This window comes from Oppia nitens, unplaced genomic scaffold (assembly GCF_028296485.1).
Source record: "Oppia nitens isolate AA-2021 unplaced genomic scaffold, nextdenovo-longstitch-racon4-pilon3 scaffold16_pilon_pilon_pilon, whole genome shotgun sequence".
Lineage (NCBI taxonomy): Eukaryota > Metazoa > Arthropoda > Arachnida > Sarcoptiformes > Oppiidae > Oppia > Oppia nitens.
The window spans coordinates 612501-635826 of NW_026533195.1; the positions used below are offsets into that span (position 1 = coordinate 612501).

The 23326-nt window shown below is 22.5% G+C and overlaps 6 protein-coding genes across 8 annotated transcripts in view; 2 read left to right on the plus strand and 4 right to left on the minus strand.

Annotated features, from left to right (window-relative positions):
* The window catches only part of LOC128965036 (MIF-like protein mif-2), a 1082-nt gene extending 971 nt beyond the window's left edge, over positions 1–111 (minus strand). The window contains exon 1 of the mRNA XM_054311690.1: positions 1–111. This exon is cut by the window's left edge and continues 48 nt beyond it. Coding sequence (XP_054167665.1) covers positions 1–106 — 106 coding nt within the window. The 5' untranslated portion in view covers positions 107–111.
* Positions 112–1229: 1118 nt separating this feature from the next.
* LOC128965210 (D-dopachrome decarboxylase-like) lies at positions 1230–2037 on the minus strand. Its single transcript, XM_054311859.1, has 2 exons — positions 1884–2037; positions 1230–1447 (listed from the first exon to the last, which is right to left on the minus strand). Exons 1-2 carry the CDS (start codon positions 2035–2037, stop codon positions 1230–1232), a joined length of 372 nt encoding a protein of 123 aa, XP_054167834.1.
* Positions 2038–4183: 2146 nt separating this feature from the next.
* LOC128965211 (uncharacterized) lies at positions 4184–5525 on the plus strand. The gene is made up of 3 exons (XM_054311861.1): positions 4184–4236; positions 4376–4641; positions 5520–5525. The coding sequence occupies exons 1-3, from the start codon at positions 4194–4196 to the stop codon at positions 5523–5525; spliced, it is 315 nt and encodes a 104-aa protein (XP_054167836.1). The 5' UTR covers positions 4184–4193.
* LOC128965022 (uncharacterized) lies at positions 5473–9149 on the minus strand. The gene is made up of 7 exons (XM_054311676.1): positions 9075–9149; positions 8571–8713; positions 7651–8116; positions 7060–7164; positions 6895–6918; positions 6248–6784; positions 5473–5942 (listed from the first exon to the last, which is right to left on the minus strand). Exons 2-7 carry the CDS (start codon positions 8697–8699, stop codon positions 5545–5547), a joined length of 1659 nt encoding a protein of 552 aa, XP_054167651.1. The 5' UTR covers positions 8700–8713; positions 9075–9149; the 3' UTR covers positions 5473–5544.
* A 4002-nt stretch (positions 9150–13151) lies between these two features.
* Positions 13152–15877, minus strand: LOC128965021 (tRNA (uracil-5-)-methyltransferase homolog A-like). Of its 2 annotated transcripts, XM_054311674.1 has the most exons (5): positions 15822–15877; positions 15194–15760; positions 13606–15085; positions 13423–13519; positions 13152–13338 (listed from the first exon to the last, which is right to left on the minus strand). In XM_054311674.1, exons 2-5 carry the CDS (start codon positions 15692–15694, stop codon positions 13167–13169), a joined length of 2250 nt encoding a protein of 749 aa, XP_054167649.1. In that variant the 5' UTR covers positions 15695–15760; positions 15822–15877; the 3' UTR covers positions 13152–13166. The 2 variants fall into 2 exon arrangements, with proteins under 2 accessions (XP_054167649.1, XP_054167650.1); XM_054311675.1 differs by having other exon boundaries at positions 15194–15845.
* A 3576-nt stretch (positions 15878–19453) lies between these two features.
* Positions 19454–22881, plus strand: LOC128965025 (excitatory amino acid transporter 5-like). Of its 2 annotated transcripts, XM_054311678.1 has the most exons (8): positions 19454–19501; positions 19619–19817; positions 19902–20151; positions 21269–21529; positions 21849–22082; positions 22159–22353; positions 22459–22605; positions 22694–22881. In XM_054311678.1, the coding sequence occupies exons 1-8, from the start codon at positions 19481–19483 to the stop codon at positions 22860–22862; spliced, it is 1476 nt and encodes a 491-aa protein (XP_054167653.1). In that variant the 5' UTR covers positions 19454–19480; the 3' UTR covers positions 22863–22881. The 2 variants fall into 2 exon arrangements, with proteins under 2 accessions (XP_054167653.1, XP_054167654.1); XM_054311679.1 differs by lacking the exon at positions 22694–22881 and having other exon boundaries at positions 22159–22348; positions 22459–22593.
* The last annotated feature ends 445 nt before the right edge of the window (positions 22882–23326 follow it).

Sequence of the window (23326 nt, forward strand, 5' to 3'; positions counted from 1 at the left end):
ATGGCTTATCCCTGAGCACCTGGGTCAATACTTGGGCAGTTTTTTGTTTAAAATCACTGGGTACTTTATTACGAGGCAATGTTGTATAAAATTGTAAAAATGGCATTTTATTTTTTGGTTTTAGTTATTTAATTAAACAAAAAAAAAATAAAATTAAATAATTTATTATTTAATAAAATCAAAAATAATTAATATAAAACTAAAATTTTTGTTAAATTAATTTTTTTGAATGAAAATTAACTGTAAATTATTAAATCAATTTAATCAATTAAATACTAAATTAAAAATATATATATATATAATTTATTTTAAAAATTTTATTTAAGTTTATATAATTTCGGTACACATTTAATCAGTTTAATGATTAAAACTCAAAAAGTAATTGTAATTAATTTTACTGATAATTATTACAGACATACAGTATATCTACTAATATCTACTATATATATATATATTATTGATATAATATGTTTTCAATCAATAATATGACACAAAACATATAAAAATATATTTAATTGAAATTTTTTTATGACCTTCACATTTAGTTTAGATATATATTATTTTTTAATTATTGATAACTTACTATTTATAAATATATATATATATATATATATTAAAACTAATGTAAAAAATATAGTATTAATTAACTAAAAAAAAACATTATTTAAAAACTAAATTAAATATCCCTTTAATAGTCGTTAAGTTTAATTAATATTAATATTATAATTGTATAATTCAATAATAATTATAATTAATAATAATAAATACAAATTAATTATTATACAATGTCAAACAATAATAAGTTTAAAAAACAACAATTAAAAAAAACAATTAAATAAATTGCATAAAATATTTTATAATTATTAATTATTTTAAAAAATTGTGTTTATAAAATTATTTAGGACAACATTAATCATCATGTTAGTTTTTTTAAAAATAAAATATTTTAATATTATAGTTAAGTTTTTTCACTATAAATATAAATAATTATTATGACTAAAACTTAATTAATTATCAACAAAATAATTTATTGTTTATTTTGATTTTTTTTTTAATTTAACATTAAATAAATTGTATTAAATATTCTGTAATATTAATTAATTATTATAATTATTATTTTAATTTATATTTTTTAAATTACAAAATTAATATTTAATACAAATACAAGTTATACTAAGTTTTATTTAGAAATTAGTTTAATATTTAAGTTTTAATTAAATATTTATTTTTTATAATCCATGATCTTTGCCTAGTTTGCCCTTATATCCAATCATATTGGGATCGACATCCAGGAAAAACAAAATAAATTTACCGACACTAACCCCCAGCTCCCGTTTGACGTGTTGGGCTAACTCGTCAATTGTTAGCCTATTATCCTCGGGTCGGACACTACCTATACTACGGAGTATACCGTAAGCATTGGGTTCATTGCCGTTGGGATCACTACCTGTAAAATAGAAATAATTAAAAATTAATTAACTAATTAATTAAATTAATTATTTTTGTTTTAAATAATATTGAAAAAATGTTGCTTGCTAACAAAAATAAAATACAAATAAATTTATAACTATTACTAGAATTATTATATATATCATATATAAAACAAATAAAAATTACTAAATTATATTTATATTATTATAAATATAATTTTACCAAAAATTTTAACTAGCTTAATATTATTTAGTATTATTTTTTTTTAAAATAATACTACTATTATTCTAAATAATTTTTATTGTATATTTTATTTTTTTAAAAATATAAAATCAACAAAATAAAAAAAAATTACAAAAAAATAATACAATATTACTGTATTATTAATATAGTTAATTGAAATTATTTTTTTTAAATAAATAATTAATAATTTTAAAAAAAAGTAAAATTACTATTGTAGATATCTTGATCAGTAAATAGATGGACAGTTATTGTTTCCAATGGCTTATCCCTGAGCACCTGGGTCAATAGTTGGCAAGTTTTTTGTTTAAAATCACTGGGTACTTTATTACGAGGTAATGTTGTATACAATTGTAAAATAGGCATATTTTGTTGTATTTATATTTAAACAAAAAAAAAATTATAAAATAATAATAACTTATTTATAATACAAAAAAATGTTCAAAAATTTTTTTTAGTCGAAAAAAACGATTTTTTTAGTTAATAAAAATAATAATAATTTTTTTTAAATAGTAATCACTATTTTTTCTATTCAATCAAAAAATTAACTGTAAATTATTTATTTCAATAATAATATATAATTACGAAACAAAACAAAACAAAAAATACTAAATATTTAATAATTATAACGATTTTTATATATTGTATTCAAGTTTAATCAGTTTAATGATTAAAAATAAAATATTTAATTCATTGATTTAATTTTACTGATAATAATTACAGTCATATATCTACTAATATATATATGTCATTGATTTATAATATGTTTTTTAATCAATAATATATGACAAAACTTTTACTAAACTATATTTAATTTATAAAAAAAAAATTTTGTTGATGTCCTTCACATTTTAGTTTAATATATATATAATTAGTTTAAAATATTGATAAATTATTATATATTTTTAAAAATGTAATAAAAATGTTTCTAGTAGTCAGTAATTATTTTTTTATTAACTATTATTATTAAAATATAATTAATTTTAAAATAAATATTTTGTTATTGTTATTGATTTTTTTATATAACAGTAGTTACTTATATTTATTTACAGATTATTATTATTATTATTATTATTATTATTATTATTATTATTATTATTATTATTATTATTATTATTATTATTATTATTATTATTTAATTTTAATATTTATATTTAAAAATTGATTACACATAAAATTACATTTTTTTAAATAGTTCCAAGTAACAATAAAATATTATATAAGTTTATTATAAAAGTGACTAGGTTAAATAGTAATTATTATTTTAATAAATTCAGCAATAATAGACTACAATAACAATTTATTAATTACTAATAATATTTCCTAGTATTAGTATAACTGTATATTATTATTATTTAACAGTATATAAATTTTAGTCATAGTTATAGTTAACATTAAATTACTGAATAGTATTGAAAATATTTATTAATTAAATTAAATTTATTTAAAAAAAATAAAATTAGTTAAATAATTATATATATATACAGTCGATGACAAAATTGATGAACGAGGTTTTTTGTGTATATCTTTAGAATGGAAATGAACTAGAACAAAAAAAATTTTTTGCTACTATTATTTATTGGGACGGTCAGTTTGGTATTGCCACTTTTTTTGTAATTGGGCACAGGTATGCAAGGACAGGGATGGTCAATATCTCGAAAACTATAATAGATATTAAAGTTTTATAAATTGCTAATTATACTAAATCTGATAATATTGGACACGTGTTTTGGCATTTTTAATTTTATTGCAAAGTATTCAAACAAAATTAATTTTTTTGTTGCAAAAATCAAAATTTAAGAGACCATATCTTTTAAACGCATCATTATATCATGATTTAGTTAATTGATTTAAATTCTATATTTTAGTACTAACAATTCATCTATACATTAAATTTAGTTAGCTTGTTTAGTTTTTTAAATATTTGTAAATTAATTTTTTTCTATTGTAATTAAGTACTAATTATTGTCTTCTATTACATAACATTGATAACAAAATCTATAAATAATTACAATAGAAAAAAATTAATTTACAAATATTTAAAAAACTAAACAAGCTAACTAAATTTAATGTATAGATGAATTGTTAGTACTAAAATATAGAATTTAAATCAATTAACTAAATCATGATATAATGATGCGTTTAAAAGATATGGTCTCTTAAATTTTGATTTTTGCAACAAAAAAATTAATTTTGTTTGAATACTTTGCAATAAAATTAAAAATGCCAAAACACGTGTCCAATATTATCAGATTTAGTATAATTAGCAATTTATAAAACTTTAATATCTATTATAGTTTTCGAGATATTGACCATCCCTGTCCTTGCATACCTGTGCCCAATTACAAAAAAAGTGGCAATACCAAACTGACCGTCCCAATAAATAATAGTAGCAAAAATTTTTTTTTGTTCTAGTTCATTTCCATTCTAAAGATATACACAAAAAACCTCGTTCATCAATTTTGTCATCGACTGTATATGTATGTATCTAAATATACAGTATATCAGATATAATAGACGCCATGGCCTACAAAATTGTAACAACTATTTTATTAGTTTTAATCGGTAATTATATATTTAAAAAAAATATTTTATTTATTTTTTAAATAAAACAATTTTTCATTTAAATTAATTATTATTTTATTTTGTTTGTTATTATATTTTGAAAATAATAATTTTGATTATATTATAATTATTATTATAGCTGTGAGCACTGTTAGCCTAAATAGTGCCGATGCCTTACCCATTGATGATAATTATGTTGGTGGCGGTGGTGTTGTAGCCAACAACAAACTACCGGTGCTTTTAACGACCGGTGCTTATTCACTAACATTTGATACACTAGTGTCGGGTTTCAAACAATTGTTGGCTACACTATTTGGACCCATTGTTTTGCTAACATTTTTCTCAATACCCCTATTAGGTATACCCATAATTGGCAAACTACTAGAACCCCTGTTTTCTATAGTTGTATTAATTATTCAATTTTTTTTGACTTATATTCATATTACTAACAACAACAACAAATTAATTAAAAAATAATAAAAAAAATTTGATTTATTTTTCATAATAAAATAATGATATTAATATTCAATTTTTTTTTGTTAAATATGTATTTTTTTGCAATTAAACGATATATTGTATAATGACCATGATTATCTTAATAATAATAAAATTTAATTTTTAAAAATAAAATTTTATATTTAATATTTGATTTTTTTTAAATATTTTTATATATAAATTCAAAAAATAAAAATTTATTTAATTAATTAATAAAATTTTCAAATTTAACAATAATATATTTGAAATAAAATCAAGTATAATTCATTAATAATTTGAATATTTAATTAATTAATTACAAATAAAAACTATTGATTAAACATTTTTTTCATATAAATCTGTATAAATTATATAAATTAATACTTTATTAAGAAATATTATTTATTTAAAACAATTAATGTGACTAGTTTAAATTATTAAAAAAATAAATAATAATTAATCAATATAACTGTATATAATTATTATAAATTAAGTAATTAAATTATATTATATGTAATTAAATTAAATATAATCAAAATTTTAAAAACATTTACTATTTAAGTTTTATTTTTTATATTGTTTATTAAATTTTAAAAATTAAAAATTTTATTTTTGTTTATAAAAATGAATAATAATTTAAAACAAATAAATTGATTTCTTGATTTGATTAAAATAATAAAATATTAGTGTTTAAAAAAATATTGTAAAAATAAGTTTAAAATTAAAACATAATTTTTAAACACCAATTATATAATTATTTTTTTTGTTGTTGAAATTATAAAATTTAAAATATTATTTTTAATAAAAAGCAATAATAACCAAACTAATATGGTATTATTTATTTTTCTTATTTTTATCTTGATTATTTTTTGGTGCTGGCGACCCGGGTAAGGGATTGGGAACCGTATAGACAATAGGATTGTCGATTAGGAGCAAAAAATCGTCGACCAGTTCCAGTTCCCAATTGTTGGCCAGTTTACCGTCGGCCGTATAGAATACAATGACCACCCGGAGCTTAGTAGGTCGGGTACTTGTAGTACTATTATCATACATGAGCCTAACATGATAGTCAACATAGCCATAGGGATATCGGTGCAAAAACTGGCTAATCGAGCGCTCAATTACACGAAACGATCCACGATTTATAGTAGGGTTCTGTGGGAACAGGTTTTCAAACAAACGGCCGCCCAATAGGGCACCGATTATGTGGCCGGCATCGTCACCGGGTAAACCTAGTTATATATATATTTAACAAAAATAAATCAAATAAATTAATATACTATATTTATATATATATACTAGTATAAAAACAAATATTAAATTATATTGCCAATTGTGTATAATTTGATATAATTAAAAATAAAAAATTGTCTATATTAATTAATTATCAATTAATTTAAAAATAAGATATATAGAATTTTTAAGTAATATAGTTATTACTACAAAAAAATATTTTTTTAAAAAAGTAATAAAAATTAATCTGTATTAATTAATATAAAATAAAAAATAAAAAATAAAAACATTAAAAATATTTTACCTAATTTTTGAATTAGTTTACGATATCTATCGTTAACCTCCCAACCGGTACCAATATCGCCCAGATAGATTTTAGCATGTACATAATCAACGACAATTTGTTGACCACTACTAACCTCATGAGTGGCAATCTCACGGACCGGACCTCTCAATTCCCGACCATCAGCAGCCCGAACATCCCGAATCCTATCCCTAATATCATGTCTAATCGATTCGATGGTATCGGCAATTGTAGACAATTGGTCCGAATCTATGAAATCGATTCGGTCGACCAATTTGGCCAATTCTTCAGATTCTTCCTCCAAATCTTCTTCATCTAAATCTTGTTCGTGTTTTGTCTGTTTTTTCCGGCGTTTTGATGGGTCGTTATCGTCACCACCACCACCACTACCTGTGCCGCCATTGTTTGTATCAGTAGTAGTAGTAGTAGTAGTAGTAGTAGTAGTATTAGAATTATTATTATTTCCCGACGATGATGAGGTACCGGCACCAGTTTCCACAGCACCGGTAGATTTACTTGTATTTTTAACGTAACCACCTTTTTTTAAACCCAATTTTTAATGAGTGATTTGATGAATATATTTAAGAAAAAATTGATTTTCATTTATTAAATAAAAAATAATATAATATTAATAATAATATTAATACCTTTTTCTGCTGAATATTTAACTTCTAGAATTTGTAAAAATAAAAATTAAATAAATTTAAATATATATATATATATAGTTTTTTGTATAAAAATTTGTTTTAAAAAATCATATTTAATTTATTAATTTATATATAGATACAGTATATATATAAAATCTAAATTACCGTTTAGTTTATTATATTGTTGTTGCAGATCATTGGCTTTTTTCATATAATCCCCTGATTTCATACTGTCCTTGGCATTTTCCAATTTATCAAATTCGGCCATTACTATTTTATTTATTTTTTAAAGAAATATATAAAATAAATATGGTTAATTATTATCTAAATTTATATTTTAATTTTAAAATAAAAATATATAAAATATAAAAAAATTTAATAATTTTATTTAATCTTAAACTAACAAACTCTTTCTCTCTTTCTCTTTTTCTTTCTCTCTATGTCTGTCTCTCTCTTTCTCACTCTATCTCTATCTCTCTCTCTCTCTCTCTCTCTATGTCTGTCTCTCTCTCTCTCTCTCWCTCTCTCTCTCTCTCTCTCTCTCTCTCTCTAGACATCTAGACTCTCTAGAGAGAGAGAGAGAGAGAGAGAGAGAGAGAGAGAGAGAGAGATAGAGTGAGAAAGAGAGAGACAGACATAGAGAGAGAAAGAGAGAGAGAGAGACAGACATAGAGTATAGAATATATATATATATATATATCTTAAAATGTCTCACTATATACAGTATATAATAATAATAATATATTTAAAAAAAACCTTTATTTTGTGCCACATTTTTGCCAATACGATCCACCAATCGGCCGGCACCCAAACCGGTCAGACCATCGGAAACGGGCATCAGAGTCAAATCAAACAGATCGCCCGCATTCGGATTATTTATAGCATTATCAATGGCGGCCACATAGCCGCTCGGCTTATCCGTAACCGCTGTTGTCAATACATCAGTATAGGCACCGCCTGTTATACCGCCGGCAACCGCGCCGACCGGACCGCCCAAAACAAACCCGCAAACACCGCCGGCAGCCACTCCAGTCGTTCGGGTGGCCGATCGCATGGCCTGATTGCCGCCCTCCTGATCGCCGCAAGCGTAATGTACCAGTCCTTTACAGTGGCCGACTACCGGTACGCCGTCGGCAATGTTCGATACATTACGGACGCAACGTTTCTGGGTTTCCAGTGCACCGTCCGGATCGCCGGCAATCAATTGGACTACTGATGTTGCCTATACAGGTAGTAGTAATAATAATTGTACAATAAATTAGCATGGTTAATTTATTTGTTAAAAATTATATATATTAATAGTGTTTTATTTTAAAAAATATAGCAATTATTAAAATAATTTAGTTAAATAAGCTAGATTAGTTTTGAATATACTGTATATATATATATTATTAACAATTTTTAAAATAATATATAGATATTTAATTTATTTTTATAAATGTGAAAAATAGCAATTATTTTTTTTAATTTGATTTTATTTATTTATTTATTTTTTTTATAAAAATTTATATTAATAAATATAACTATTTTTTTTAATAAAATTAAAATAATAATAATTTATTAACATTTGTTTAGTGATTTCTATTTTTTCAAGTTATAGTAAGTATATATATATACAGTATATAATATAATACTATAAATAATTATATATATTTATTTTATTTATCTATCATTACCTGCGATATAACGGGAGTATTGCGTAAAAAATTTTCCTGAGTCCGGGCGGCACCCTCTGTGTCGCCGGCAATCAATTGGACACCCGATTTGACCTGAGATACTACCGGTATTGAATCGGTTGCACCCATACCCTACCCTAACCCTAACAACAAGTTTAATATATTTAATTTAAATATTTTTTTAAAAATTATTTTATAAAATAACAAAAATTATTTACAACAACAACAACAAACCCAATAACAATAATAATTAGTTTAATTTATTATAAATTTTTTTTTTTAAATATATGTATAAACTTTAATAAATGTTTATATAGTTAAATTAATATAATAGAAAATTATCCTAGGTATTAACTAGCAATAATAATAATAATAATAATTAATAATGATAACAATAGACATAATTAAAAAACTAAATAAAAATATTAATTATTTATTTTTTGTTTATTAAATATATATCAAAAAACAAACATTTATAAAATTATTATTTAAAAAATAACTTACTTTTAATTTATATATAATTTTTTTTGGCTAAATTGTTAACTGTTTGAAATAAAATAAAATATTTAAAATTAATAAAACAACAATCTTTATAAACTAAAAATTATTTTAATAATAATTATTATTTTGTTTTGTTTTTAGTAGAAAACTTGGATTCATATATATATATATATATATATATATATATATATATATTTCAAAAATATTTATATTGAATACTAATATATAGTTATAATAATTTTTTATTTTATTACACTATTAAAAATATGATAAGTAAAATTTTTAGTTTTTTTTTAAAAATACATGATGCAATTATGATAATATCTAAAAAACACACATAATTTTAGTTATTTTTTTTTAATAAAACATAATATCAATAGATAGTTAAAAATTTAAACATTAAATATTTTTTATTTAATATTACATATTTTGAAAAAAAACTTATTTGAATATTAATTAAGTAATTAATACAATTGACAAAAAAATTATACCTTTATTATACAGTATATATATTACTGTATTATATCTATTAAAATAAAAATATTTTCAACACATTTTCAATTTTCAAGGTTTCAAGTGTTATATAAATATATAAAACATATTTATATATACAGTAAGTAATAACACATAGACTTACTAATACATACACACAATATATACATAATTACACCCATTTTGTGTAACCCTATATATATAATATATACTAATATATATATATATATATATATATATATATATACTGTATATCATATATATATATATCAATATATCAGTAGTTTTCAAAAATAGACTACTATTTATTTTTTCACACAAAAATTTTTTTTTAAAAATAATATAAATACTAGAAAAATTTTAAGTGTAATTAAGTGTATATGTTATGATAATTTATTTCATATATTAATTACCAAGGTCTATCACGTAGACATAAAGTACTGTACATAATATATATATATATATATATATATATATATGATGTACTATACGATAGTTATATAACTGCAATATACTGTATATATATACAGTATATATTTATTTTAAAAAAATAATTTTTGTTAAGATTTTTTTTTAACAACTATATAACAAATATAACATTATTTTGTTTAAAAAATAAATATTAATAGAAATTCAGTTTTTAAAAATTTATTTTTCACTTTATCTTAATTTGTTATTATTAAAAATTATTATTATATTAATCAAAATAAATAATTAATTTACTTAAAAATATATTATTTAACTTATATTTTTTCTAATAGTAGTATTCAACAATGATATATCAATAATATAAGAAAAAAATAAATAGTTTTATATAAAAAAAAAATTTAAAAAAAACTAATTTTAAATAAAAAAAATTAATTAATCATATATCAAATTAATTTTTTTTCATAATTAAATAATTGTATAATTTATTATTGTTGTTGAAAATAATAAAAAAAACAAAAATTATAAACTAATAGATAGCACTAAAAAAAATAATAAAAAGTTATATAATAAAACATATTATTTAAAATATTATTTATTTAAATATTACTATAAATAATAAAATTTATTTAGTTTTCTTATTTTTTATCTTGATCATTTTTTTATTATTTGTTGGGTTCGGGATTGGGTTCGGGATTGGTTTCTGGATTGGGTTCGGGATTGGGTTCGGGATTGGTTTCGGGATTGGTTTCTGGATTGGGTTCGGGATTGGGTTCGGGATTGGTTTCTGGATTGGGTTCTGGATTGGGTTCGGGATTGGTTTCTGGATTGGGTTCTGGATTGGGTTCGGGATTGGGTTCGGGATTGGGTTCGGGATTGGATTGGTTTCTGGATTGGGTTCGGGATTGGGTTCGGGATTGGKTTCKGGATTGGGTTCGGGATTGGGTTCGGGATTGGGTTCGGGATTGGGTTCGGGATTGGGTTCGGGATTGGATTCGGGATTGGGAACCGTATAGACAATAGGATTAACGAATTCCAATTGAAAATTCTTCACTGATTCTAGTTGTTGCGAATTGTTGGCCAATTTTCCATCGATGGTCGTATCTATGACCACTATGACCACCCGGAGCYKTAGTAGGTCGGGTACTKGTAGTAGTACTGTTATCATAGATTAGCCGTCTATGATAGTGATTATATGGCCGGCATCGTCACCGGGTAAACCTGTTTATATAYATTATTTAAAAAAAACAAACAAACAAAATAATTACAAATATTAAGAAACATCTATAATTAGAAATTTAAAAAAATATTTATAATAAATTAATTATTTAAATTATATATATATATATATTATTAAAGTATTAGTAAGCAGTTAGCAATAGTTAAGTAGTTAGCAATAATAATATTATATTATTTTTTAATAAATAGTTAATAACTTAAAATAAAATTTAAAATTCATTTAAAATTAATAAAWCAATTATCTGTAATAGTTTAGTTGATTTTATAAACTAAAAATAATTTTAATAATAATTGTGTTTTTTAGTAAATTTGAATTTATATTTTATTTCACAAATATTTATATTGAATACTAATATAGTTATAATAATTTTATTTTATTACATTATTAAATTTTTAAAAAAAATTGTTTAAAAATACTATAATAAAATTTATTTATTTTTTAAAAATATTTAAAACACATATTTAGTAATTTTATTTTTTTTTAGTAAAACAAATATCAATACTAAATACTAAATAATTTACATATTAAATATTGTTTGTTGTTTATTTAACATATGGTATATATTTTTAAAAAAGGTGAATATTAATTAAGTAATAAATAGAAAATTGACAAAAATTATACCTAAATTTTATATTAATTTATTATTATCTATTAAAATAAAATAATTTCAAAATTTTCAATGTTTATTATAAATAAATATATATATATATATATAACATGTAAACATACACACAATATACTTAATTACACCTATTTATGTAACCATATATAAAATATATAATATTATATGATATATATTATCAATATAATATATATATATATATATATATATTAAAAACAAACAAAAATAAATGTTTTATAATATACAGTAGAAACACTTTGATATTTTTGTTTTGTTCAAAAATTATTTTATAATTAAATATATATACTGTATATATACTATATAACTATATAATAAATCTGATAAATAAATAATATTAAATTTTTAACATGTAAGTTAAAAGCAACAAAAAAATTTTGTTTATAAAATTGATTATTTTTAATGAAATAATTTTTATTTAAACTTATATATTTTATTTTTTAAAAATAATAATTTTAATAAAAGTATATAAAAGTGTGAATTATGTTTATACTGTAAATATATATATATATATATATATATAGTGTAATGTAGTTATATAACTATATGATATACGGTATATAGTATAAGTAGTATATATTTATTTTTAAAAAATAATTTTTGCATTTTAGTTATTATTTTTTTTCATCAACAACTATATAACAAATATAACTTTGATATAACAATAACAAAAAAATAGTTGACAATAATCGTTGCAATTATATATATATATATATATATATATATATATATATATATATATATATAATATTCAAATATTTTATTTAATAGTTATAAAACTAAAAATAATATATTTAATATATTCTATTGAAAAATCATTTATTTGCACAAATAATTGCAATAAAATTTCTATTAAAACATTACTGTTTTATTTAATACTGTATAATAGTATGTTATATTTAACAGTTATATTACTGTATATATGTAATAGTGATATAACTGGTTATAGAAATAAATTTTTTAAAAAAAATAAATATTTTTCTACAATTATAAAATATTTATATTATATAATAAATTATATAAAAAATAAATAAATAAAATTAACTACTGCTAAATTGGTGATTTTAATTATCAAAAACAAAATAAACAATATAAACTAATTATTATTATTATTAATGATATATTTATGAAAATAAAGTTAATATATATATATATATAAAGTATATAAAGTTTATTAATATCAATAAAAATTTATTAAACGATAATTTATTTATTAAAAAAAAAATTAATTATTATTTAAAAAAATATTGTCATTTTTATTCAAATCAAAATTAGTAATCAAATTAATTATTAATTATTAATCTTCAGTTTTAATACAACTGTTTGCTGGTGAGGACACAGCCGAGGAAAGCCGTTCAAACTCAACGATTAGTTCGCATCGATTGGTGTGCGGAAACATATCCACTGGTATGGCCACTACCGGTACAAACGGCTGTCCTCTGTACGACTTGGATGTTGGCCGACACAGACTATACATACAAATAATAACAATCAAAAAATTATAGTTAATATTAGTTAATAATAATAATAGTTAATAATAATCATTACTAAACTCTATAAGATTTTTGATGGCTTTTTGCGGATCGCACGACACGTACACCAATTTCCTGACCAATTGATTGCCGCGCAAACACTTGACTATTGAATTATCTGTTAATAAAATAAATAAACGAAACAAACAAAAAACTAGTGATTAGACTACAGGTGCTCAACAATATAAACAATACTATACTAACTGAGTCCAGCCCGGGGCGGATCGACTACGGCAACGATATCCGATTCACTAGTGGTGGACAACTGTCCCATTACTTGCGTCAAACGATCCTCGGCTTTACCGACAGTAAACTCGCAGTTTTCGATACGGTTTTGTCGGGCATTGAAACAGGCGTCCCGAACGGCATCGGCATTCAATTCAATACCGTAGACATGTTTAACTCGATCGGCCAAACACAGGCCAATAGTACCCGTACCGCAACATATGTCCAATAGTGTAGTAGTAGTAGTAGTGGTGGACTCATTGCCGGTACCGCCGCTGCTGACCAGTTGGCCAATCGATTGATAGCATAGTTCGGCAGCGGATGTATTGATCTGAAAGAAGGCTAACGGACTGATACGGAACTCTAGCGATCGATCCGCGGATATATTGATAGTTTCGCTAATGGTTTCCGTACCGTACAAATGCTGCAGATTAGTGGCCAACGTATGGCCGTGACGTTCGGCCGATATACTCAAGTACAGTGAAGTTACCCGAAACTCGTTGACGTTATCTTCGAAAAACTTGACGATACCTTGTTTTTCGGCATTAATCTCATCCGCGGTCATCGATTGCGGATGTATGGCCAGTATGACCATCGACTGGCCCGAACGTACAGTACGTATAGTCGCTTGAATCCAATAGCCGTCGTGTGTTTCGGGATTAAAACCGGCCAATTGACTGACATCGCGTACATACCGCTGGACACCAGTCAAAGCCCGACGCATATCCTGGCCAACTATTGGACAGTCGGCTGGCGGTGCAACCACTTTTAGACAGCCGTCCCGATAGAGACCTAACCGGAAACCAACTGTTTTATCCAAACCGACAGTAAATTCGCATTTATTTCGATAGCCATCCACTCGATCGCTGACCGAACGTATCGATTCCAGTGGACAACACCGGGTTTCCGGACATTTCAGACGCATTTCGGCCAACCAACTGACCAATTGTTGTCTATCGACGGACTGGGAGTCACTTTGGTCGACAATTTTCGATAGCTGTCGGCTATAGGATTGCAGAAACTCGACTAATAGGCGACGTTTTTCGGCTAACTGTTCAGCGTATGGCAATCGCCACAAACTGGCCACTTGTGTATTGAGTGTTTCGGCCAACTGTTCAGCGGTTAGTTCAGCCACTGGTTGTTGATGTTGTTGTCGTCCATTACTATCGGCGGCTGTACTGTTGTCAGTAGTGGTCGCCAATCGCTTATTATTATTATTGTTGTTATTATTATTATTATTACGTTTGCTGACCAACGGGTCGGGTACCGGATTGGCCGGTTTTACCGACAATCGCTGACCTTTCCATTCGTGTCCGTCGAGTTCGRCCAATGCCTTGTCTCGATCGGCATCGCATCGAAACGTTACGAAAGCGTGTGTCCATTGGCCGCGTACGCGGCCACCGATCAGCTTGAGTTTCAACGGTTTGAGTCCCAGTTTTGACATCAGTTTCTTCAGCAACTGTCGGATCGGGAAGAGAGAGAGAGAGAGAGAGAGAGAGAATAGTTAGTCATGTATTTTGGTGGACACCGGGAGGTCATGTAATGACTGATTGATTGACTGACTGACCGGATATGAGATATGTTTTGGCAAATATCTGATCTCAATCTTAAACGTTTCGGACGTAAACTCTGACCGTCGGGTATAGCTTAAGGCATCGTCAGCTCCGTTATTACCGTCGGCGGGGACAGTGACTGATGTATTGTTGACCACCACAGGTTCGGACGGTAGTGTCGGCTTTAAGTCAGTCATCGGCGGCTGATTTGTGTCAGTCATCGGCGGCTGATTTGTGTCAGTCATCGGCTGAAGCTTTATGTCAGTCATCGGCGGCTGTTTTATGTCTATCGGCGGCTGATTTGTGTCAATCGGCAGCGGCTTTAAGTCTATCGGCGGCTGATTTGTGTCAATCGGCAGCGGTTTTATGTCCATCGGCAGCGGTTTTATGTCCATCGGCAGCGGTTTTATGTCCATCGGCAGCGGTTTTATGTCCATCGGCGGCTGATTTGTGTCAATCGGCGGCAGATTTGTGTCCATCGGCGGCGGTGTTGTGTCCATCGGTGTTGACGACATCACTGGTTGGTGTAGTAGTAGTAGTAGTAGTAGATGTATGTCCTCTCGTCCTCTAAACTACCGGTGCTTTTGGTATTAAAAAAAAACTTTTATAACTAAATAATAGTATTATTTGTATTACTATTACATGTATTAGTGTTGTGTTGTTGTTGTCATTCAATACAATACAACACGTGTTGTATTGTATTGAATATACAGTCCTTATGATCTATCGAAAACTCGGGCCCTTTTTATATATATTACATATGTTTTTTGTGTAACTATATCTCTATTAAATAATTATATAATTACATAAATGATGTCGCATTTTTTTAAACAACTCATGACAATATGGTATCTTTTATAATTACCAAATGTAGCACAAAAAACATAAGTAATATAAATAAAAAAGTACCGAGTTTGTTCTGAAAATGTTTAGTGTACTGTACAGTAGTATAGCATAGCATAGCGTTCGACAACATTATTATTATTGGGAGGAAAAAAATAGTTGTATAGAAAATTCCCGATTAAACTAATATATTCCCCAAACAAAAAAAATAATATAAATATCAGTTAAATTTAAAATTAAAATTACAAATTACAAGAAAATAACTAAAAAAAAATTAGGAAATTTTTTAGAAAATATTAAAAGTTTTTTTTTAGTAAAACAATAAGTGAGGAATGTTTTCAATAAATGGGAAGTTATATACAATATATACGTATATAGTATTATTAAAACTAAAATATTGGTATAGTTTTGTTATACAAAACTAATCAGACTTCTAGTATATAGTCAAACAATAATATGAAATTGAATTATTATTTTATAAAAATAATAAAACATTTATTTAGTTTTACAATGTATATTTGTGTTACCCCTACCCCCTATGTGTACTACTATCATGTATAACACTTGCTAGTATTAATTGAATAATTATATACTGTATATATGATAGACATAATGTAATAAACCATTAGATGATAGTATAGACCTCTAGTTTCAATGCAATTAAGTTTTTATTTTATTTTATTTATTTTGGGTATAAATTATATACAGATATACTGTAAAACTATTGCTTAAATTTAAATTATTAAAAATTATATTATAATACAGTATATACTATTTATTTAATTAATTAAAATTATTAAAAAATATTATTTATTTATTTTTAAAAAATAGTTATAATAATTTTTCTAATTACTAATATATAATAAATACTTATTGATAATAATAATTATTTTTTTATTTATTTATTTATTAATAAATACATGTATGAAAAGTGTCATTAAACTTTATGGTAAACTATTATATATATATATATATATATATATATATACTGTATATAATAGTTTTTCATACATATTATATTATATAATTGGTACTAATTATTATTATTATATATATTTATTTATTTATAATTATTTTAATTTTACTCTACAATACATTTTTTTGTAAAAACTTTTTTACTTATAAAATATAAGTTAATAATTAATTAATTAAATATATAATTGTTTTTTAAAAAGTGAAATTAAAAACCTAAAAATGTAATTTAAAAAATTATAAAATAAAAACTTTTTTTTATTTTTATGAAACACTGGCCATAGAGTAATGACATTAATACATATGTTTATAACCAAACAAACAAAAAAAACAATTAGATATTTCTAGAAATTAAATATATTTAATATAAAAGTTATAATAATTTTTATAGTTTATATTGATTTCCAGGAAGTTATATACAGTATAAATATTTATATATATATTAACAATTAATAATAGATTTATTTATTTAAAAAAAAACATTACCATAATTATAGATATATATTGCAAATCACATATTAGTTATATATATATATATATATTTTGACAATTTTTGCATAAACTATAAATGTCAATGAATTTAATTTTTATTTTAAAAATTACAATTAAATGATTTTTTTAAAAAATGTTTGTTTTTGTTTTTTTTTAAAAATTACTTTTATTTAATTATATAAATAAATGATAAAATAAAAAATCATTATTACTATTATTATTATTGTAATCATTTATTAAATAACTTTTAAGTGCATCAATAATAATAATTATACAATAATCATTTAAATAATAATAATAATAAATATAAATTATTTGTTTGCACAACACTAGTACTACTACTACTATAAATAAAAAATAAATTTTTTAATAATTTATTTTTTTCATAAGTGTTTTATTATTAATAGTTATCATTCAATAAACAATTTTTTTGTTAAACAATTTTCAAAATGAAAATTTTTACTAATAATAACAATAATAATTATTTGCTAAATAAAATGTCTAAATATTTAATTAAAATAACACTAATTATTTGGATATTATTATCAATACAATCTACTAATAATAATAATAATAATTTAATTTTAGCWGCATCAGTTACAAGTAAGTTTAATTAATTTTTTGAAAATTAATTTTTTAATTTTTTACAAATAATTTTTAAATATTAAAAAATTATTGTTATTTTTAATTTTAATTAATTAATTTTATTTTATATATTTAATTAATTAGATTGTCTACCAAACGGTTCAAAATGTTTGGTACCTATTTTCCACTCGTGTTGTAATTCATGCAAATGGAGTAAAGCTCAGGGATTTCATTGTGTGGACACAACTTTCCTCTAAGAGGGTAATACATCCCAACAAAAATTAAATAAAATATAACAAACCATTAAATCATATACCTATATAATCCATAAAATTATTTACTTAATAACTATAACTTAATGTAAGTTTTTAAAAATTACAGTTTATTTTTATTTTTTTGATTATCATATGATTTATTATTATTAGAATAATAATAATAATTATTATATTTATTATTATTTAAATTACAATGATGATTATTTTTTGTGTGTATTTATTAATTTATTTTTTTTTATTTAAAGTATATGATTTTTTTGTGTTATTGATTGTACACCTAAATAAATAATATAATTATTAACTATAATAATATTTACTTTTTTAAAAAATAGAAATATAACTTATATTATTAAACTACTAAATAATGTCTAATAAATAATTATATTTATTATATTTATCTGTTAATAAAAATTTTGATTTGTAATAATGTTTTTATTTCAATGGAAAAATTATTTTTAATAATTAATGCGAAATATTTTTATTAAATTATTTAAAAAATATAATATATTTGTCGCCAAGTTTTATAAATATAATATAATAAAAATTGAATACAATATAATCTCTATATATATTTGTAACTATTTGATTAGGAAATGCAATAAATTTAAATAATAATAATAATAATAAATTTAACAACAAATAACTTAAATGTAATAATATATATGTAAAACATTTTTATTAATTTAATAATAAATTGGTTTATTTATTGCTGATATATCTTATGATTATATATTTTTTATATATAATTGAAATAAATTACAGTTTATTTATGTTATAATCAAATATTTATTTTATTTTATTTTTTGTCAAAACATATTCAATATTTTCATGTAAAAAAATTTTTATGTAGTGATAAAATAAAAATTAATATAATTATCTAATGTTTTCAATGTGTTTATATATATATATATTGATAGATTTATAAGTTACACAAAAATTGGGAAATATTACTAATAATTAAATTAAATAAAAAAAATTTTAATGTAAACAATAAAAATTATTTCTACAGTATTAGTTAATAAAAAATTATTTATTTTTTGAAATTAAAAAATAAATAATATTTTCAAAAAATATATTATTAAATGTATTTAACGTATTAAATGTTTAGTAAATAATTAAATTATTGATTAAAATATGAAATTCAATAGTATCAAGGTAATATTAAATTATAATGTTATTAATATCTTAAAAGAAAAAATTGAAAAGTTTTAATAAATATAAATTAAAATCAAGTTTTAATTAATTAATTAATTAATTTTCAAAAAAATTAAGTTATGGTGTCAACAAAATCTCTACTCCATATTGATTATCATCAGTGCTATTGTGGGACTAATATTCGGATTTATATTGAAGTCAACCGTCACCACAATCAGCCCACTGGCCCTTACCTACATAGGATTGCCGGGAAAGTTGATTATCCGGGCATTTATGATGATAATAGTGCCCCTAATTGTAACATCATTGGCCACTAGTATTGAAAACATTATTATTATTATTATTATTATAAATAATTAAATATATATTTTATTTTTTGAATAACAATTTTATTTTTTAGGTATAACTGCAACAAAACGTGGAGAAAATAAACGATTAATTTTATTAACATTTTTATTGATTGTATTGTTTGCCTCATCGATGGCTATATTGGGTTCAACACTGGTGTCTATTGTTAGGCCTGGAGGTGCTGGCAGTGATGGTAGTGGTGGTGGAGGACAGGTATTTGGTCGCCAATCACATGGAGAAGAAACAGTTGATATCAAACAAATGATTTCCAGTCAAGAGGACAGTATATACGATATATTTATGTAATTATTTATTTAATTAATTTTCTGAAAAATCAATAATTATTAATTAAAATTATTATTGTTATTATTATTATTATTAGTAGTAGTAGTGTTTTAAGTTAGAGAAACATAAAAAATTCAAAAAAAATTAATTTAAATACAATATAAAATTTAATAATTTTAAATATCAGTAATCAGTATTAGATATTTAATTCATTAAACTTTTTTTTACAAAAAAAAATTAATTAATTAAACTAAATGTTAAACTGATATTTAAATTATTTAATATATTTAATTAATTAATTGAGATATTTTAATTACTAAAATTTCTATTGGATTAATATATTTGGTTTAGTTTTTAAAAATATTTGTTATTTATAATTTTAATTTTTTGTTTAAAAATAATTAATTAATTAAAAAAAATAATTGGTGGGAATGCTGGATATCTATTATAATAAGTTTAATTATTTACATAAATAAATTATTTTTATTAAAAATATTATTTACAGTCTAAAACAAAAATAAAATTTCTATTATTTTTAATCATTATTTAATTAATATGATTAAATATATAGTTTTTTTGGTTAAAAAAATTAATCATTTAAAGTAATTAGCATAATATATTTAAAAATTTAATAAAATAATCCTAATAGAAAATATTATTAATTATTTGAAAATAAACAAAAAAAACATTTTTTTTAAATTAAAGATAAATTAATAATATTATTTTTAAATAATTACTAAATAAAAATAAATAAATAATTTTTAAGACGGATTACTATTATAATAGCAGTTTAATTATTTATATAAATAGATTAATTTTATTAAAAAAATATTATTTACGGTCTATAACAATAATGTAGATATTTATTGAAATTATTATTTAATTAATAGCATTAATTAGTTATATATATATATAAATAATACTAATTAACTAAAATTTTAAATAAATTAATAAACAACAAAAAAATAATTAATAATTTAAGTAATAAAAAAACAGTAATAATAATAATAATATTAATTAATTATAATCTCACTGTAGATAAACAATTAATTTAATTAATATATTTATCTAAATTTTATTTAATAATTTTTAATTAATTTATTTTAATTTATTTATTATATATCATTTTAACAGGAATCTCATACCCGATAACATAATCGGTGCCACATTTATGTCACATTACACGGCACTGGTACCCATCCAACCAAACAATCTGACTAAAGGCTATAGAAAACAAGCGGAACGGGCGTTCAAACCTAATATGTTAGGTCTGTGTATATTTTCATTGATACTGGGGTTTGCTTGTCTACATTTGGATAGTCGGGCACAGTTAGTCAGACAACTACTTGAAGAGGGAAATACAATAGTTATGGCTATTATGATGTTTTTTATTAAGTATATAAAAAATAATTTATTATTATTATTATTACCGTTATATTATTATTATTAATTATTATTATTATAGTATTTTTTTATTATTAGTATCAATTATTATTATAGTATTAGTATTAGTAGTACTAATTATTAGAATTATAGTAATAGTAATAATTAATTATAATTATAGTAATAGTAATAGTAATAATTAATTATAATTATAGTTATAGTATTATTATTATTATTATAGTATTATTATTATTATTATAGTATTATTATTATTATTATTATTATTATAGTATTATAGTATTATTATTATTAATTAATTAATTTCGACCAGAATTATGCCGATCGGTATGTTTTTCTGGATGTGCGCCGAAGCCATCAAAATGCAATCACCGGAAGCCATAATCGTACAGTTGGGTTGGTTTTTCGGACTGGCTATCTGTGCCTTTATGTCGGTCTGGTTACTGATAATACCCGGCCTGTATTTTCTGGTTGTCCGTAAAAATCCCTACATATTTATGATGAACATTATGCCGGCACTGGTAGTCGCTTTCGGATCCAGTTCCAGGTATATACAGTTTACAGTCTATTGTTAATAATAAACTTATTATTAATTATTGATGTTGTTTTTATCCTAACAACAGTGCCATTACATTGCCAGTTACTATGGACTGTATGATTGGTAAAAACCAACTGGCCAAACCGGTTGGCCAGTTTGTACTGCCATTGGGTATGACCATACATATGCCCGGGTCGGCCATGTATTATCCGATGGTTACATTGTTTGTCGCACAGATGCACGGCTTAGAGACAACAATGCATATGTTTATAACCGTATGGTATATATAAATATATATATATATATATAAACAAAATTAATTTAATAATAAATTTTTTAAAAATATATATTTTATTTTAATTTTTTTTATTATTTTAATTTTTAGTATATTTGCTGTAATACTGTCGATGGCATTACCGGGCGCACCGTCGGGCGGCTCATCCATTGTTAACTTTATAGCATTTTGCGCTATCATTGGCATCGATAACCCACTGGATGTGTTGGCCTATACTATATCGCTTGATTGGCTTATGTATGTGTCATAATAATCATATACCTTCAACAGTAATTTACAGTTTAATTTTTTTGATACTAATTATTATTATTATTATTATGATTAGGGAACGCCTACGTACACTAACCAATGTTATGGGCGATGCCTATCTATCGGCTATTATACAAAAATTATGTAACATTAAGACAGTAGTAGTAGTAGACGACAATAATACACATAATGTTATGGATGTTAATAACATTACCTACTACTACTACTACTACTACTACTACTAATACTACCGGTGCTGACGACTCGGGTATGATGGGTATGATATCGTTTAAACAAAAATTATCAAGCAAAGTTTAAATATAGTATCCAAAAAAAATATTTTATCAAATGTAGTTTAATTGAATTTATTTTATTTTTTTTTGTTATATAAAATTATTAGTATATAATTATGTGTATATTGCTAAAAAAATTAAATATTTATTTTATAATTTTTATATATTGTATGAAATTATTTATATATCTTTCATTAATTATGTTTTTAAGTTAGTCAATAAAATAAATTATAATTATAGATATATAATAATAAAACTGTAATAAATTATCTATTATAGTTTTATAGTATTATTAATAAATGTTTTAACAATAATTATATAGATCATTGATGAATTCAATTATTATTTAATTTAAATTAACTAAATTATAAAATAAAAATTATATTTTAATATTTTAATTTTATAAGTTATTAATA